Genomic DNA, 19,387 nt, shown 5'->3' with positions numbered 1-19,387 from the left:
TGACTTTAGAGGGAGAGTGATGTGAAAACTGCACCAGTCAAAGAAAAAAAAAAAAAGAACATCATAAACCTTCTAATATATGGCTAACATAGTTTTTCCCTCCTGTAAAATATGTGGCATAAACAAATTCCATAATGATGCTATGTGTTATAAAAGTTTTATTGGCACTTGTTTGGGATTACCCGCATAACTCACTTGTGAGTTCACTCCTCATGGGTAATGCACTCATCTCAAATGCATGCTAATAAACAGCTTATGTGAAAAGCCCTATTAGAGTTTGCCATGGATTAAACTAACAGGTTTTTTACAGAAGCCTCTTATGTCAGGGAGTTTCACAGAAATTACAAACGATCTTAGTCTGTAACAGGTCATGTTCTCATCAGGTTTACCCCAAGCATCCTTTATTAAATTCTCTAAGTTCTGAAGGAATGACATGGAAATCCATTCTGTGGCTTCACATTTCTTCCCTCCCTACCTCTAACCACACCTTTGTGTCACCTCACAAACATGCCTCTGCACTCAAAGAGAACAAGATTCTTTGTGTTAAGTGAACACAGACATAGCACAAAAGAGTCCTTGCTGTAGCAGCTATACCATCTAAACTGAAAAGATGGGAATAGGAAAAAAAACAGGATTGGTATTTCCAGACTGAGAACCCAGGCATAGTCTCCAAAAGGTCATAGAGGAAGTGGGAATTAAAATCAAATTTTCCCAAGCACTGCTGCAGTGTCTTAACAACAGATTTATCTCTCTTTCTCACCCTATTCTGCTTTGATTCATCTACTGCACACCATGCTCATCTCTGTACATTTAAACATCTCTCTTTAGTACTGCAAGCATCATGATCAGCATCTATCATTATTTAAAGGATCACACACACAAGCTGCACACCTGGACAAATACATCTGTGAGGAGTGTGAGTAAAGTTGTCAGGTCAGGCACTCGGCGGGTGAGAAAGTGAGAGCTATGTTTTGCACAAATTGTGGTTACCAACCAACCTTGTAATTCAATTCTCAGTCTCCATTCCTTAGCCCCACACAGAAGCTTGCAATAGAAAAAGGAACAGAGCTGATGCTGAAAAGCAGAGTTAAGCTGTTATTATTCAGTTTTCTTTCCTCCTTTCCCCTACTTCATTCTCTCTATATATATTCTGACTTAGAATTATGCATCTGGGAATGTATTAAACACAGTCACACATTCTGCATTCCTGTGCTCAACCTGACATAAGGCCACCTTACGTCAAAGAATCTTCCCTGGACACACCCATGTCTCTTGCTTGGAACTGATTAGGAAAAGTTGTATCATTAACCAGTGATTTCTTAAGGCTTATGGCATTTAAAGCCAATGATGCAACTGTGGGATTTTAACATAAAGCAATGGGAAGATGTGTTTTTCCCTACTTTTCCCTAGAAAGAAATCTAGGAAAATTCTTTTGAGTGAAGTAGTCACCCAAAAGATAATTCCAGGCTAATACCTGGAATGGAAAATTTCCAGTTTAAGTTAAACTTTGTGATCATAAATGGCCATTATTACAAAGTCTTTTACCAGGATATGAATATGATGTAGACAAACAGACATATGTATGCAAGGTGCCCATGAATGGAAAGAAAAAAAATCAATGTACTAAAATACATTTCTACATTTTTTGTTGACATCTGTCTGGGAGGAAAAGTTTTCTGACCAGTTGTCTCTACAAAACCTGATTATTTTTTCATAATTTTACCCAAATTTGCTTTCATAAGGTTTCTTTCCAACCACAGCAAGCATGCCCAATTATTTACTTTTCCTTTTATTTTCTCACTTTCAGTCTTTCTACCGTGAAGGGAAAAAACGAAAAAGACGCAGAAAGACTCCCAAAGTACCCAACCTTTCTTCTTAAAGCAAATATTTCCTTTCAGTTCTCATTCTGTGAAAATTTATGAGAGGTTCTCTAAAAGCCAAAGAATTCACCTGCTATTAACAACCTCAGTGGTGTCTGATAATGAAATCAGTCAAGCTCAAACTGTACTTAATTTATACAGTAGGAGATATAAGCAGTCAACACCAGAATCCTGTGCAGGAATTAAATATTGTTTTTTTTTACCATTTCAAGTATGGCTTTTACCTCTCTATTGCCAAGCTCAGCAAGTGGGGGGAAAATGGATCAGCTCAGTCATCCAGCAAGAAACTCAAAGTTATGGCAGATGTTGGGAAAAGAGATGCAAGTCTGCACAGGGGAAGTCAGATAGGTAGAAAGTTTACTGATTTTCAGAATATTCTTAGTCATCAGTAGAGGAATAAACAAGCCATCTGTTTTCATTGAACTCACTGGCAAAGCTATTGCATTGCTGAAAAGAACTTTTTTTTTTTTTGCCCAAGCAAGTACATTGCTGAGATGGGTTAGAGCAGGAGGAGGAAAGTGCCTGAATCAACAGAATAGATCAGATGCCCTGGATAAATGCTAGGTGGAAAGATATAGGAAGGACAAACACATATTCTGCTTAGAATATATTAAAAAAGAAATGTCAGAGGACCAGTCAGCCCGGGAAAGGGAATGGAAAGAAGAAAAGTGATAAAGCAATAATCTCAAATGCAGCTCTGGAATTACCCAAAGTCTGCAGTGCTCTGTAAGGATTTTAGAAAATTTGTTAGGAATTAAGCGAGCAGGGTCAATAAACTTAAATTCTGTCAATAATCACTCTGTAATACGTACAGGGATCTTCCACCACAGTGCCTAAGGGCTATCTCTGAACTTAGAACCGAACTTCAAAAATTTAAAAAGACCCATTTACTGCAGCAATTCATTTCAGCAAATCTTACTATGGAATAAAGCCTAAAAACAGAGCTGTTTTTTAACACTCAGGACTGAGCCACTCCCAAAAAGCACCTACAAACCAAACTTTGCTGAGAGGAATATTTACTAACAAGTTTTGAAGTAATGATCCTAGCCATAACAGTACCTCATATGATTGCACAGGGATTTGGAAGGCTGGAACAGACCACACAAAGAGAGACAAGGTTATCAAAACACAGAGTCCAGCTCTGCAATTGTCAGGGGCAGATCAAGGTCTGGTCTCCACATCTCCGAAGAATTAAGGCCATGTCTCCACTGTATCAAGGTGTGTGTAAAGTGATTTGTAGCTCACGATGACCAAACTGATGCCAGTGCAGGTGCTGGCACAGCTCTTGGCCCTTTGGTGATGGTGGGCATTATGTCTTTGTGGGAATTCCACGGGATTTATATCTGATGCTGTTATGGTCTGTGTGGAAGCACAAGCTCCTCAGCACTGGCTCTGGGAGCTCTAATGCTGGGTGACAGCACAGCTGTCCTTACAACTCCCATCCTTGCACGGACTTTAGTGCTTGTGGTGGCAGTGGTGATGAGGAGATGGTTGGACTAGATCTTATAGGTGGTTTCCAACCTTGTGATTCTATGATTCTATGATTCTACGACTTGTGAATGTCACCCCAGCCCCAGCAGCTCCTGGCACAGGCACCAGAAATATTTTGATGTGCAGCCTTCAGGAGAACAACTACAAATTTAATGCAAGCTTATGTTTTACTCGAGAATTTACGTAAAGCATGTGTTTTAAAAGCCTCCCATTCTCTATTCTATAATTCAAAACATTGCTTAGTAAGGGGGATGCTATCAATACAGAATTGCTACAGATACCAAATGCCAGAGATAAAAGTCACCTGAAGTGCTTAGCTCCCAGTGAGCATGGGAGTCATGTGCTATACATCAAAAATCAAAATAAAAAGGAACTGTTTTTGGAGAGAGCTACCTAAACCATGGGTGCTGCCAAAAGGACTATCTAGGCCTAGAAGCAGACCTTGCTGGGTTTTTTTGTCAGATGACAAACCAGTTGTCTTGTTTATTGTCAAATGGCTCCCCAGAAGCAAGTGGCAATGGTACGTTATTGGAAAACAGAAAATGACCAGAAGTACTTGGCAAGTGTGGTTCTTAAAACGGACCTTCGTGTCCTTCAGATAAACGACAGTACTAGCTCAGATGACCTTCGTGTGACTAAATACAGTGGGGTAGTACTCCAATGTTAAATCACTCAATTTTTCTGGAAACATAGGAAGGCAAATGGGTTCACCGAATTTCCTATTTGCCACAAATTTGACTTTTGAATGTTGCAGATGAAAATATGTGACAAATATAAAAAAATTCAGCTTTAGGTGAACTGCTACTTTCCAGTTAGAATTTCTGTCAGACTGCCATGGCATATAATCTAAATTCCTTTGGGATTGGAGTGAATTCATGGCAATAAAAAGCAAAACAAAACAAAAACAAAACAAAACAAAAAAAAACCCCATACTTGATAGCATTTTTGGTTTGTTTTTTTTTCCCCCATTCTAGGGAAAAACAACAGAAGGCTCAGGTCTACTTTCACCTCTCTTTTTCAGCAGGAAATTTTTGTTTCAGTACAATTTGAAATTTTTGATAACAAAATAGAGGACTGGAGCACCTCTCCTAAGAAGACAGGTTGAGGGAGCTGTGATTGTTCTGCCTGGAGAAAAGAAGGCTCCAGGGAGACCTTACTGTGGCCTTCCAGTACTTAGAGGGAGCTTATAAACAGCAGGCAGACTGGCTTCTGACAGTCAGAGAGTGTTAGGACAAGAAGGAATGGTTTTAAACTAAAAGAGGTGAGATATTAAGTGGAAATTTTTCACCAAGATGGTGGTGAGGCCCTGGCACTGCTGCCCCAAGCCATGGGTGCCCATCCCTGGATGTGCCCAAGGTTGGGCTGGGTGGGCTCCAGGCAGCCTGAGCTGGTAGGGCAGAACTAGATGTTCTTCAAGGTCCCTTCCAAACCCAAGCTATTCTATGATTCTATGAAAACCCCATTAGGTCTTCCACACATGAATGCATGTGAGTGTTGAAATACATCCATACCATCTGGATTGAAAAGAATGCACTTGGGAACTGCTTGAGTGCCCTGAAGGCTGTCCTGAGAAGTCACAACAAATCCCAGCACATAGTAAACAAAAAACCAGAGCATATATTTCTGTGACAAATCCACCTGAATGCTGTTTACAACTTCGTGAAACTAGATGCTCACTAGTGCTGAACAATTAGCAACAGAAAGCCTGATGATTTTGACTGCATCCTTTCTTCATTCTGTTAAGTTACTCTTTCCAAAACACAGTGAAAACAACTGCAGCTTGAGGGATAGTAAGACTAGCCACACTTCTTCTATGAGTATAAGCTTTGGCACTGTAAAAGATTAATATTAACAAGGGGAAAAATCTGTCATGGACAAACAGTAAAAACAAACAGTAACAACCACTTAGATTTGTTAATCTGAAAAATTCTTTCCTCTGATTCTCTTTCACAAACAAAATATATTTTACATCAGGCTCTATCCATTATGTTCATCCTTGGTGTAGTTACAAGGCAAAAAAAATGTGGATTATTGATGAAATAGATCATAATGGTTCTTTCCAAGCCATTATCATTTATCATTTAAATGTGTATTCGATGAGCTTTAATCTGCAAATTTGTCATGATTGGGAGCCATTACGATTTAATAGATTCATTATGTTTGCTTTATTCTTTCTTTAATATGATGCATAGTGCACATTCTGTAGACAACACGTGAAGAAGTGGCACTTATCAGAATAGACTTTTTAAAAAGTTACTACATGTGAACAGCTGCTTATTAAAGCCTTCAGTCTTTAAAAAACAAGAGTGCTGGAGTGCCATGTTATTACACTAATAAAAAAGTCCTGGAAAATCTTCACAACCGAGCACAGTGCTCACTCTTCTGTTCAGTCTCAAACTCCAATTACTTCTAACAGCACCAAGACCAGTCATAGCTGAGATTTCATCCGCACACATTTCCACCAGTCCCCTAGATAGCTACTTTTTTCTACAGGTTGAGACAAAGCAGACAAAATCAAAGATTGGTTTCTTACTGATATTAATCCATCTGAACTGTGTACCATATGGTCCTACATCAATCCTTGTGTATTTTTTTTTTAATCTACAAGTGTTCATTAATAATAATAGTATGCAACACCAGCTAAAGAAATTAGTGTTGACAATTCTGTATTTTGCAGAACAAATATAATATTGGATGCCTAGCTCAGTTTTTGCACGACTACACGGCTTAAAAAAAAATGAAGGCAGTTGGCTATCTGTCTTTTACTGATTTTTAGCTATGGCAGATTAATTCCATATCCAGTCTGTACATAATTCACTTAACACCTTATCTTCTCAAGTTTTTCAGTTTCCTGAATAAAATCCCTTTGAAAAGGAGCTGCATAGTACCTGAGCAAACTCCTCTTGTAGTCACCAGCAACACTGCTGTTCTCCCTGAAAATGACATGGTAAATAATGAGAAAAAGCACATCAGCTCAGAATTCAGATCACACTTTGGCTGTGATCCTCCTTTTCTTCTTAACATTGAGTGTGGTATGATGGAAGGATCCTCACCCAGGCAAGATGTCAATATGAGATCTGAACAATATCCATACTGTGGGATGGGACATCTCACAACCTCCCCAGAGCAGGCTGCTCCTGATTTGAGGTGAGGACATAAAGGCAAGGGATGTGCACAGTTGATAGACAGCTCTGCCAGGATTATTTGGAATCTGGCCTTCCAAATGGCCATAAAGCCTAACTATATGTGCAGCTGGGTAAGCAGCCTGCAGTCCTGCTGTGGTGGGGCTACCCTGCAGCGGGATGAAAGCTCACCAAGCCTCCGTGGGGGCTTGGGAATCAGGAGGCTCTGCATGCCCTGGGAGGTGGGCTCCAACTGCCCCTCAGACCATGCTCCAAAGCTGATGAAAGCAATGACAGCTGAAGGCTTTTCTCATTACTCATGGCAATGTTATAATTCCACACAAAGCTAGCAGATAGCTGTGGTAGGACTGCATGACACCACGGCTGCCCTGCCCATGTGAGGTACATGCGGGCACTTCTCATGCTGCCCTTAGGCACTGTTCATGTACTAATGAATTACTCATGGCTTTTGCAAGGAGGACTGACTTTTTCCTTAAATACAGATATTTTCAAGCATAAAAATATATGCATCTAAAATAAAAAAGAGCTACCCATTGGGCTTGAAATAAAATAATCTCACCAAAAAAGGGAAGTTTTTTTAACTGCACATATCTACTTTATGGCACTGGTCTCTTAACTTAGTGCTTATGAGTTAAGGAAACAGCTCCTTGGTGGATTACTTTTCATAGTTTGCTCAGTAATGTGTTTACAAAGCCATTGTTACAACTAGATGCTTATATTTTTTTGATATACAGCATACACTACAACAGTACATCTTCAGAGATTTCATACTTATTTTAAAAACCTATTTAAATGTCTTTTTACCTTTCCTCCTGGCAAAACACAAGTTTATTGCCAGATACTCCAGGGCTCCATATTACAGTCTGACAGTAATTAAAGGCAGTATTACTGGTACTATTAGAGGAAATGGTAACAGTGGTAGTTGTATGCTGGAATGGGCTGAACACATCTCTGATTGTAACTCCTCTGATACAACTAACTTGCTCTAGGAACTAATTTGACACTTGAAATTTCAAATGAGTGGCCTGTATTTTTAACTGACGTTACTGAAGCACATAACTGAGAAATGTTAAGTGGATTTTATTTTCCTTTGATAGAAAATGGCTTAGCTATTCATCTGCTTTCTGCTGTGTATTATGTCAACAGTCTATTCCAGAAATCAGGTTTTTTTAAAGATGAGATTATAATGCATTATTTCAACGCAACCTGCACTTACCTAATGCTTACTTGCTCTCAACAATGGACAGTATCAGTGATAACCATTATCTCTAAACCACCAACGGTGAATGATAGAAAATACATTACCCGAAACTTTGTGATCACCTATATTGATACAATTCACCAACAGGTAACAAACCAAATACATTAGCAGTATGGTGTAAAGAAAACTAAAGGAAGGATTTTTCTGTGCACATCCTCTACTTGGAATCAGACTCCAAACATGGTCTTAGGATTTTGCAGTGACTGTGAACATCAAGCTTTGATAAAACAAATTCTTCAAAATATTTAATGCCATCTACCCACAGCTGTTAAATTTCCATCTAGTTATACCCTACAAAACAATCTCATTCTACTGCTATGTACCTATGGCTATCTAACAACACAGAGCATCTAATCCAGTTCAGTGCAATCTGTTTATCCATTACGAAGTCTCCTTTAGCTGGAAGGTACAACTTATCCATCTTAATGATTAAAAAAAAAAAAATATCATTTTTCAAAAATAAATATGGTAGCAATCCCCACAGGGACTTTAGGAAAAGAAGATGGTAGGATGGTGATGAGGCGGTCATTATGGCCACCCTCCCCATGAGAATGGAAGAAGAGGGAAGAAGAGCCCTCAGAGAATCCTCAGGACCCTCGTGTGTTTTGAGAAAGCCACAGTTAACATGGAAGATCCAATGATCTTCATGGTTACTGGATTTGGGGAAAACGGGGAGTCCTGGATCAAATGGAAAGGAGCAGGAAATTCATTACATGACCCTCAGCATCTGCTTCCTTCATGCTTTGCTCTTTATGGGAAGAAAAATTACCTCCTACAGCAGTGAAGGTCTTGAGTCAACATCTCTGTCTCTTGCATCAATTAGATTGAGAAATAAATAATTTTTATCACACTTGATCCAAGATATCACTATCTAAGTGATGCTTATTCCTTTCCATTTACAGGGTAGACAATTGCATGGATCCAGGGCGTCAGTTGCAACACTATGATGTTTATTTTGCTCTCTGATGTCTGGTTAAAGGAAACAAGCAGAAAGTCAACCCGTGATTTTATAGTGGCCACTCTCTAGCTCCTGCTAGTGGCCTGGTCTGGGTGGTTTAGACCTCTGTGAGCATGTGCCTGGGTCCACTCTTGCCACGCAGGCCACCTCTAATATCACAATCCAGCTGTGCTGGATGCTTCAGGATGTATTTTACTTTGCACTGCAGCAGATTTTTGCCTAAAACAATCAAGATACCATTTTCTGTTCTCTCTTCCTTGTATTATTATTATTTTTTTAAGTACTTGGAAAGGCAGATCATCTCAATTAAGAGCTGTCACTGACAGCTGTAAGCAACCTCTCTTCAGTTCAATGCTGCAGTTGCAGTTTTAAGTTTCTCCCTGCTTCTGTCAGGATCTAATTTTCAAGGCCTGTTGCCATGGCAGCAAGTTGGAATTTTAATCCAGTACTAAAGGTCAAGACAGGTCACCAGTTTCAGTTCCTCTTCAATCTCCCCATAAAGTACCACAAAAAGAAGCTGAGATAAAGATTTGACCTAACCAAAAATTCCAGTCTAGCACACAGCCAGACTTGAAACTATATGATTTGTATAGGCTTTCCAATTTGTCTGGAGCTATTAAAATTCATGCTAAATCAAAAATGGGCAGCACTGATTTACATTCCTCTCTCTCTGCAGAAAAGAAATACAGGTCCTCAAAATGCAGTAGAATACATGTGGTACCAAAAAAGCAAATACTCACATGGGATATATGGCAGGTTGTGAAAGCAATCCCCTCATTACTGGAGATATTTACTACTTTTACAGTCAGAGCTGAGCCTGACAGCTACACTGAAGTCTTCCTTGTTGATACAAGGTAGATGAGTGAGTCAACATCTTTCTTTCAAAACCTGGTAAGATCTTTTTTGAAGTATTTTGACTAAACAAGACTTCTCAGTAAGAGACAATTTCCTGAAAGCTAAACTACCTGCAGAATTTTATTTATTTATTTATTTTAGCATTTTTACCTTGAAGGATAAAAAAATCCCTCATGGGAATTAGGAAATGACTTTCTATTTGCCAATTTTCTGCACTCCCCTCGACCCTGTGGTTTTTGTAACACGGATTTTAATTAAACAATCAGTTTGCATCTGCTGGGGTAATGCCACAGATACCTCCCTCTTCCTCTAGGGCTACATCCAATATTAAGGAAGCTATAGTTACAGTATTAGCAGATTCTCAACGTGCACTTTTGCAAGATACACAGGCACAAGTGAGACAAGCAGCTCTTCCTCCTGGATCTCAGAACAGTAACTAGCACAGCAGTGGAGAAAACTTTTCCTTTTTTTGTCATTTGGGAGGACCCATATGTAAGGTAAAAACATTCCAAATCTGTAACTCCAAGTGCCATCCAAGACGGAGGATAATGCAGTGAGCATGGCCCAGCCTCGTGGGGTGTTGTGAGAACTTCACTTCATAAAAAATAAGCCCTCTGGCCAGAAAACTGATAGGGTTTCGAGCCCTGCTGAGCTCTCAGCCCACAGGATAATGGTGGCAATATAAGTTCATCTGGATGGAGAGTATAAAGCTGAGAAAAATGTAATGGATTATTGGGTTTGTCAGAGGGATTCAGAGGAAAGATGCAAAGGATTAAGTTGTGATACTAGAAGTGCTTGTTAGCCTTACCTAGGATACTTAGGACACAGACTGGGAGTTTCAAGCCCATTCTGGTTTTATGAATGCCAAGCTTCCTTGAAAAATCCATTCTTCTTTCAAGTTTGTCACCCATTTCCAATTACAACTACTTTGCTGCATGGTGCAGACAAATACTGGAGACAATTTTCTCAGCTTACCTCAGGCTACTCGTGACTAAATAACTAGTAAGATATGAAAATAAGAATGAAAGTGACTGGAGGAGAGAGCATCAGCAGGAAACAGCATGTGAGCTAAGTGACTGGGTTCTGAACCTGAAGTTTACTAACAGGTCAGAATTAAGAGGGAGTAGGGTGAGAACCAAATTATGGTGAAAAGAGCATGGAAGAAGTTAGATTGTATGGATTTTATCAGTAAGTGTGACACTGCTGGCTGTGGTGGCCTTCTCTTCTCCATTCTGATTTACACTTTCAGATCTACCAAGTACATTTGCTTTTGAAAATTAATGTTTGAAGTTGCTCTGAAGTTTGGAAGTGATTTCTTCCCACAAAAATGTAAATTGAGAGATCGGTTTCAGACTTAAGCCATGACGGCACAGCATATGCTGCTGCTTGTGGAAAAGCTCTTTAAATACAGGAAAACCTGTGGCAGATTTAGTCTTACTGTTTTCCAAAATGGTAACTGATACATAGCAGGCAGGGAAATACATCCTGAACTCAAACATGTTAACACGTGTCGTTTACCTGTCTCTATTAATACTGACACTCCGGTGGTCATGCTTCAGTGATAGTATATATTTAGCTGTGCTGCATCGCACTTGAGAACAAAGTATTTCAGTGTTCAGGGTAAAAAATGTTCATTTCATGAGAGTTTATGTAGTATCAGATGAAATTTAAATGCTTTAATGCTTATTTGAGTTGCAGTCATCAAAGCTGGTAAGACTGCAGTTGCTTAGGTTGTTTCAGGCATTCTTAGAAGGACAATAATTATACCCGCAATAGTCAAGAAAAATTATTCAACATTGATCAACAAAATATGGGAGACTTAATTTAGTTCTGTTCATGCAATCTTTTAAACTGATTTATAAACATGTCAGGAGAAAGAGATCGTGTAAAAGAATGTACTAGGAAATAACTTTATTTTGACAGGAAGGTTAAACTGTATGCAAGCCAGCTGAATAATGAAAACACATTAGAAGTATAATTTAGAAATTATTTTGAATAATTAGCTTATTTTCACGGATAGAGGGCTTTTAATTGGCACTGAATTTTAAAATACTTAAGAGCAAAAATGTTTTGCTTCTATAAGCAACTGGCCAAAGGAAATGTCTGCATGTTTTAGTCCCAATTACTCAGGACTGTGCTCAATAGGAGAAGCCTGCGGCAGTGAGGAATAAAAAGATATAATCACAACTGATTATCATTGTTCCAAATCCCAGGTGGTAACTCCTCAGAACTTATCAGAGCGAGAGGATGCAAAGGAAACCTCTAACTAATAAAACAAAACAAAATATGAAAGAGGAATGATATCTTACCAGAGAGACCTTCTATTTTCTTTTTCTATTTGTCCCTTTAATATGGTGCACTGCAGCTCTCTAAAGACTAATGGAGTTTCAATTAAATGCCAGTGTTGTTTCACTTATCATAATTTGTACATGGCAGTGTAAGTCCCTTGTATTCATAACTTTCTCAGTTTACCCAGAGGGAATATCCTTGGAACTTCCCACTTCTAACAAAGAGGCAGTACTTAGTCTAGTGATTAAAGCTTGCCACACTTGCTAAGTGAAAACGAATGTACACTATAAAACAAAGCAGGCTATCACCTCTGGTGGGATCAATTGATGATCTTGTGTTTTAATATCACTGATTAAAACCTGTAATTAGAAATACTGACATTTCATCTTCTTGAGAGTATTACATCTGGATTGGTCTGTGAGTGGAACACAGATACAAAATCAGATATACATATGTATTCTTCCTAATTCAGATGGAGATGAATATTTCTTCGTGAATTTCTTTGTGATTGAACTGGAAATCATACATCAACACTGAATGCATCTCAGGTTTTTAAAATTGAATCTTTCCAAGATTAAGAATTCATCAGCGCTTCTTGATGTGAACATTCCAAGTAACAACATTACGTATTGTAGCATTATCCAATATACAATCCCTGGTGTAAAATCCTCTTGATGTTTGATTACTCTTCATGCTGATTCATTTCAAACCATGAATTACCTTTAATTCATAGCTTGAACATGCTGCCAAATTTTGGTTTGCATGCTCCCATGTGGCTGCCCCTGACAGAGTGAAGAAGTTCAAAAAAGCCATTAGATACTTAGGAAAACTAGTTAGATGTCAGGAAGCACATCTCCATTTTCAGTTTTCCATGAAGTACTGTGATAATCTATAGGATTAGAAAAGCACTAGTATTTACTGAAATGTTTTAAGAGCCATGAAGTGAAAGCTTGGCGCAGTTGAATCCAGTGGTGTGCAGCTTTTGAGAAGTTCTTGAAATTTCACATAATAGGTTTTAGCTCCTTACTTTGTTTTTTTGAACCCCCTGCTTTTAGCTGCCCTCTACCCCCACACAGGTTGTGTATCATTAAGTAGAGTGGAGCACAAAAACACTATGAAGTTGGTTTTGTTTCGACCATAAAAATTGTTGCTCTATGTTTTCAATGGCTTCTGGCAATTCACCCAGCCCTAGAAAAGGCCTTTCAATACTGTATGAATACAGTAAGTATAGGAAGTCATTTTATGAAAAGGGAAGAATACCATTATGATTACACTATTCTTTTTAGCCGGGCTTTTATGGAAACTAACCAAGACTACTCTAGAGTATGATTTCCAAACACAGGATGTGCTTGATTAAAGAAATTCTGCGTAGTTTCCAACTGGACGTAGGCCAAATGCTAACAACCAAACAGAACAAAAGAACTGGATGTTCGAGGATGACATACTTGCAGTGGTAATTATATAACAGATCTTAAGTCACGAGCTGAGTATATGCCCTTGAATTCATGGCAGCTGACAGAGAATCCTTCTGAGTGCAACTGGTTGCACCTATTCTGTTCCTACAAGCTATGTTTTGGGATAACCAATCAGAGTGGACTGGCTGAAAACTGACTGCACAGCACCCCATGGAGTATTACAGTGAATCTGAAATACATTAACAACAAGAAAAGAGAGTAAAAATTAAAAATTAAGAAAAAAAAAAAAAAGGAAGCCAAGTGGCATAGTTTTACCTAGCCTAGTTTCAACTCTAAAATGCTACCATGATATGCACCCACCCGTGCACATACTTGTTCAAAATTTCACTTATGAATTTTGAGTAGAAATTGAGATCTGAAGGTAGATACATGAGTCATTGAAAATATCCCTGATCATTCATGTACAATGTAGGCGAAGAACTTTGACATAATCCCAGCTTCATCCATTTGGTCCGATCTTTTGTAATGCCAGTGCTTCTACAAACAAATTCTGTAATGAGATACAGGCAGAGTGGCTGCTGGAGCAGAATACAGAATCATGGAGGCAAAGCATCTTCATTCTGTATGTATGACTCAATTAGTCATGGTATAACACAGCTTGGTCAAACTGAAATCGTAGAATCACAGAATGGATCTCTAAAGATCATCTAGTTCCAAATTCCCTGCCATTGGCAGGGACATCTTTGAGTAGATCAAGGCTGGTCAAAGTCCCATCCAACCTAACTTTGAGCACTTTCAGTGCTTGTCACCCTTGTCACCCTGTTCCACTGCTGGTTGCATCCTCAGATTAATGAATTTCTTCCTTACATCTAATTTATATTCACTCCCCTCTAGTTTAAAACTTTTTGTCCTATCGCTACATACTCTTATATAAAACAGTCTCTCCACTTCTTTATTGTAAGCCCACTTACTTGTATCTGAAGGCTGAAATATGGTCTCCCAGAGCCTTCTCGGAGCCAAACAACCCTCTCAGCCTCCCACTGGCAAAATACATGAAGATTTGGTGGGGGTACAGTTTTGAAATCACTTAGATCACGCGGTGTGGTTGACAGTGTAGCAAAAAATGTTACTGGGGATAAGTTGGATTGAAATTTTACTTATACACTCCAGTATCCCTGACACTATTCAGTATCAGAAATATTAAGTCCTTCCTCGTACAACTCTGTTCTGATAAATACTAAATTATTAAAACACAACTAGCACAGGAGCTGTCAGTGCATCAGAGTTTATTTAGATCACACTATCCAGCTCTAACTACTTGATTCCATTATGTCTTTCTGCCCCGCTTTCTGCTGTAATTTCATTGTGCCCAACCCTGTCCCAGTGTACAGTGATTCCTGTCGAACACGGTGGTGGCTGCACACACAGATCTAAAGAAACAAATCGGCCTCGTAATACCAAGTCTCACAGTGGACTGCCTTCTAACCTCACAAAGCCCTGTGGAAATTCTTGGAAGCTGCCTTAACAATTTTTCTGCAGTAAAAGAGAAAAAGTGATAGTAATGGGTTAGCTGATCTTCATTTGGAAGCTAAAAATAAAAGTAGCTTTATTGCAGCTCTGATCTCTCATGTGTAAAATCTATCACCTACCATAAGAAGGCAGTTCATTGCAGCAGAAATCTGATTGATAGTACTGGAACTTTAGATCAAGCAGCAGAACAGAGAGCAACTGGTTCATAAAATGTACTCAGTGTCTTTGAGTTTTATATCAGGCTTCCTATAGAGAGCTTTGGTCCCATTAAATGCACTATATACCACTGAGCTCTGAAGTACTGTTCTTTTGAAATTCAGCTTATAACTATAAACCATGATTGACAAGTCTATTACTGTTAGTTACAAACTATTGAAATATTGTATTTTATAGTATGCTCACTAACATATTTTTCACAGTGGAGTCCAAACACGCTTTCTTTAGGAGAAAAACCATTTTAAGATGTGATAATATACATTTTTTAATTTTTAATGCTTTTTGTTTTTATTTTTTATCAGAGAATGTGCTCGGTGTTAGGTTTGAATCACTTAGATGTTCTGAAACATGAACATACCTATTCTGCCATGAAGAACAGAGGGTCTAGTTGGATAGATTCTTTAAAAGGTCAAAAATCAATCATCAAGGAAATGAAAATAGAAAAGGGGAAGCACTAATTTGATACTAAGTTTCATAAGCAAATGCTATTCATTCAAAATAATGTACTTATCATTAGCATTCCTCCCCAGTTCCTTTGCAGAGATTTACTCAAAGAGCTAACTTTATTTCAACGAGTACTTCTGTGACTTTAGGAGTAAAGAACTGAACTTGAAGAGATTGCTAAGTGTACCAGTGAACTGGATACCAGTGGTCTAGTCCCAAATCTTGTACACAGCTGCAAACAGATCCCTGAATTCCAGCAAGTTATTTCCTATACACAAAATTGCATTAAAATCAATATACTTTAATTAATTAAAAAACAAACAAGCAAACAAACCAAAAAAGTTCTCTCTCCACTGAGTTTTGTTCCCCTATATGAATTTAGTCAAAATTTTGTCCTAAGTAGGTGAAAGGGAAACCACTAGAATAATTTTGAACTCATTCTAAATGAACACATTGTATTTACACAAACTTCAGCTAAGCTGGCACAGTACTGCATTCTGTAGTTTAAAACACTCGAACACAGAAATAAAATAGCAGCCCTAAACTGAGATCGGGCTCACATATTTAAAAAGTGGCAAAACAACAAACTACTTGTCAGAGTAAGTGTTTAATTCCTATTTGCAAATTATTTTGAGATCTTCAGGTAAAAGGAAGGAAACAGTTTGGTCTCAACACAGTGCCATGTTATTACAATCTTAAACCAGGAAAGCACAAAAGAAAAATGGTTTACCACAGTGGAGAACTAGCTCTTCTACAATTTTCCACTGTCATATTTATAGATCATCTCTGATTTTCAGCAGTTTCAATGTGTAAGAAGCCCAAGACCCACTTTTCAACACCAGCTAGTAGAATCACTCTGTATTATGCATTTAACTCTTCCTCACAGTATAAACGTTAAAATTCATGCATCGTCTGTTCATTGGGTTGCATTTTCTATTCTAAGAGGCTTAGAATCTGATGAAAGAAGCATAAAAGTGATTTAATTCTGGCAAGCTGTACAACTAAAATCAGCATTGTTTCTGCTTAATAAACTCATCTTTCATACATAGCTCTGTTAGCTAATGCTTAAAAAGAAGAAACAGTAATAAGCACTGAAAACATAAAACTGGTTTATGGCTAATTTTTAAGGACTACTGAGAACACCTGAACACCAGGACAACATTATGAGTGGAGCTAGATTTTAGTTACCTTTGCAGAAATAAGCTCATTGTCTGTGATAAATTTAAAAGAAGATGGAAAGCTGGAAATAATCATACTTACGACTTTTGTGGCACTGACTTAGCTGCAACTTTCCCTCCTGGATCACTCCACTCTGCAAACAAAGGAAACACATTTTCAAATGTCAAAAGATTACCGTAGAATTAAAATGCACCCAAAGCTGTCAGCCCATCTAATTATACTCAGTTTCACAACATGCCACAATGCATAACATGTAATAAAAAATGGAACCGATCTGCTTTAGCACCACAGAAAGTGTTTTTTTAGCCTTTGATTTAATGATGTCAAACAGGAAAAGCAACAACAACAACAACAACCTAACCCTGACTCTTAGGACCAGGATGATAAAGACCTACTTTGTACATTGTATCCTGAGGTCAGATGTTGGGAGTCCTATAAAGAAGAACACATGAAATGTCAGCATTAGTTACACGAGATGAAGAAGGTAAGATATATTTTAGCTTGCTAGACTAAGGACACTAGCATTATGCAAATAAGGAAGGAGATGGTACAGAGAACAGACCATGTGGCAACAATTGTGACATTAGTTCCAAAAACTATTAAACATGGAGACAGAGCACTGGTTAGGGACAATTTTGTAGTTCAGACAACAGCTTGTCCCCAGCTGCCGTTATTCTCCATCCCGCACCTTTTTTCAGGCATGGACATATACAAATGTGATGCACCTGTGATGTAAAATTTAAGTACAATAAATTTAATGCCACTGCCTTTCTTTTATGATCTCATGGCTTGAAAATACAGAAATCTTTTCTTGATAGACATAGCGGTTTCCTCTGGGCTGTGAAACACAGGGTTTGATAGAGATGCAATAAGCATTTTCTTGCCTGATGGACATTGTTTCATTTCCTTTTAATACAACTTTACACTGAAAAATAATCTGGCTTGCAACCCTGAGCATGCTAATGCAGGGGTTTTTGTTAGCTAAGCTACCTTCGTGTCACAGTGGTTTCTTGCTTAGTTTTTCTCTAGGCTCTACAGTCCACAGTGATTGCAATCAGCTTTCCTTCCCAGCAGAGTCTGATCATTTCAAATTGAGGTGTTATTTACAACATTGCCTTACAGCCAAGCACTACTTTGCTGGAAGTGTTAGTTCTGTAGGATGTAAAAGTCATTAAAGTCCTCACTGCACTTCCTCTTAGGGCATTATTAGTTCCTAATATTGTACTGTGCTGTCAGTCAGTCCCTTGTGAAGTAAATTGTGCCCTAAGAGTAAACATGGCACTTTAAATTTGAATTTCAACAGGATAAATTGTTCTGATAAGTTCCACTTTTGTAATCACGTCTTTTGTGTATGTTTTTCATGAAGATGCTTATTCTTTTAGTTAAAATGAGAACTTCTACTAGTGTCTGTCTCTGGGTTAAGTGCTCACAGAACCTAGCCATGGTATGTCTAATATCAATAATTTGGCTAGCTATAAATGATCTAGTGTGATGTTCAGAGAATAAATTTATGGGGTTTTTTGTTGTTTTTTTAATGGTAAAACTATCTAACCCAGAGATATTTATGTGCTCACTTATTTCCTAAGCTCCCAGCACAAATAACTGAACTTGTATTTTATATTCAAGTGATATGGTCAAGAATTTTATGATCAACATTTAACATGTCCAGAAATTATTAACACTGATGTGGATATTAAAAGTTCAAAGCAAACAGCAGGAACAGAAAAGCAAAATAAAACTTCAGCTTCTCTGAACTTCTGCTTATCCTGCTCTCAGTGGAGACAGCAGCTGTCTGCAGTACTCATGTCTGAATGACCCATCAAAAACAGAACACTAAATTAAACCAGAGTATAAATAAAAAACTGCATCTTCCTGCAGGCAAAAAAAACTCCACTCTCACTTATATATGTATTCACACAGGTAGAAATTCACCTAAACAGGTTCAACTGAATTTAACCAGATTTACAGGAGGATTCTGTTCTTGTATGATTATGATTTATGGTGTTTATTGCTGCACCAGTTAACTTCACTGACACTGGCTGGAAGTGCTGGAAGAGTAACAATCACATTCCATCAAAATAAGACATTCTGGGCACTGGCTGTGTTATTTTTAAGGAGCCACAGATACTGCTAATTTCATACAATTTCCAATTAAGTACGGTGACTACATTCAGACAGGGGAGTAAGAGGAAAATCACATTCCAGCTTCTAAGGGAAGACATGACTGCATGAACCATAGTGTCCAGCAGTACCAGTACGTCTTTAAAAGCTATTTTCCAAAGTCCTTCCTTTAGGGTATATGTAGATCCATCAGTCTGGTGTACATTCTCTGCTAGGGGAAATTCTCCTCATCTCCAAACATCACCAGCTCACAGGTGTTCAGGTCCCAGCAAACGTTGACCCTGGCTGCAATTGCTCTGGGTGCAAGCTCGATCTCTTACTGCTCTACCAGAATCACAGCTAGAAGGCAACAACAAAATTTGGGCTGAAGACATGTTCAAATCATACAGTTTAACAGTTCACTGCATGTGAGGTGAACTGCAAGGTAGTCTCCAGGCCCATGCTTTGGATGTGGCAAATGTCAAGTGCATGCTTTTAACAAGACCAATACTAGGCAGTGTGTTTTGCAACCACGTGTCCTTAGAGCATGCATGTTGAGCATGTTGACAGATGGCACAGCACTAGTGCACCAGCAGAAATGAAATTTCACCATAATTTGACCACGC

General features: G+C 38.4%; 1 protein-coding gene across 2 annotated transcripts in view; it reads right to left on the bottom strand.

The window, feature by feature from the left end:
- The window catches only part of AFF2 (ALF transcription elongation factor 2), a 342,722-nt gene that overhangs the window by 120,292 nt on the left and 203,043 nt on the right, over window positions 1-19,387 (bottom strand). For both annotated transcript variants that reach the window (XM_052673659.1, XM_052673658.1), the window contains exons 6-7: window positions 17,057-17,093; window positions 16,743-16,794 (exon numbers count right to left, since the gene is read on the bottom strand). In XM_052673659.1, coding sequence (XP_052529619.1) covers window positions 16,743-16,794; window positions 17,057-17,093 — 89 coding nt within the window. The remainder of the gene's footprint in view (window positions 1-16,742; window positions 16,795-17,056; window positions 17,094-19,387) is intronic.

This window comes from Tympanuchus pallidicinctus, unplaced genomic scaffold, assembly GCF_026119805.1.
Source record: "Tympanuchus pallidicinctus isolate F22 unplaced genomic scaffold, pur_lepc_1.0 scaffold13, whole genome shotgun sequence".
In the NCBI taxonomy this organism is placed as follows: domain Eukaryota; kingdom Metazoa; phylum Chordata; class Aves; order Galliformes; family Phasianidae; genus Tympanuchus; species Tympanuchus pallidicinctus.
Note: the sequence above shows the minus strand (reverse complement) of the source record. Positions and strands in the feature narration are given on the sequence as shown.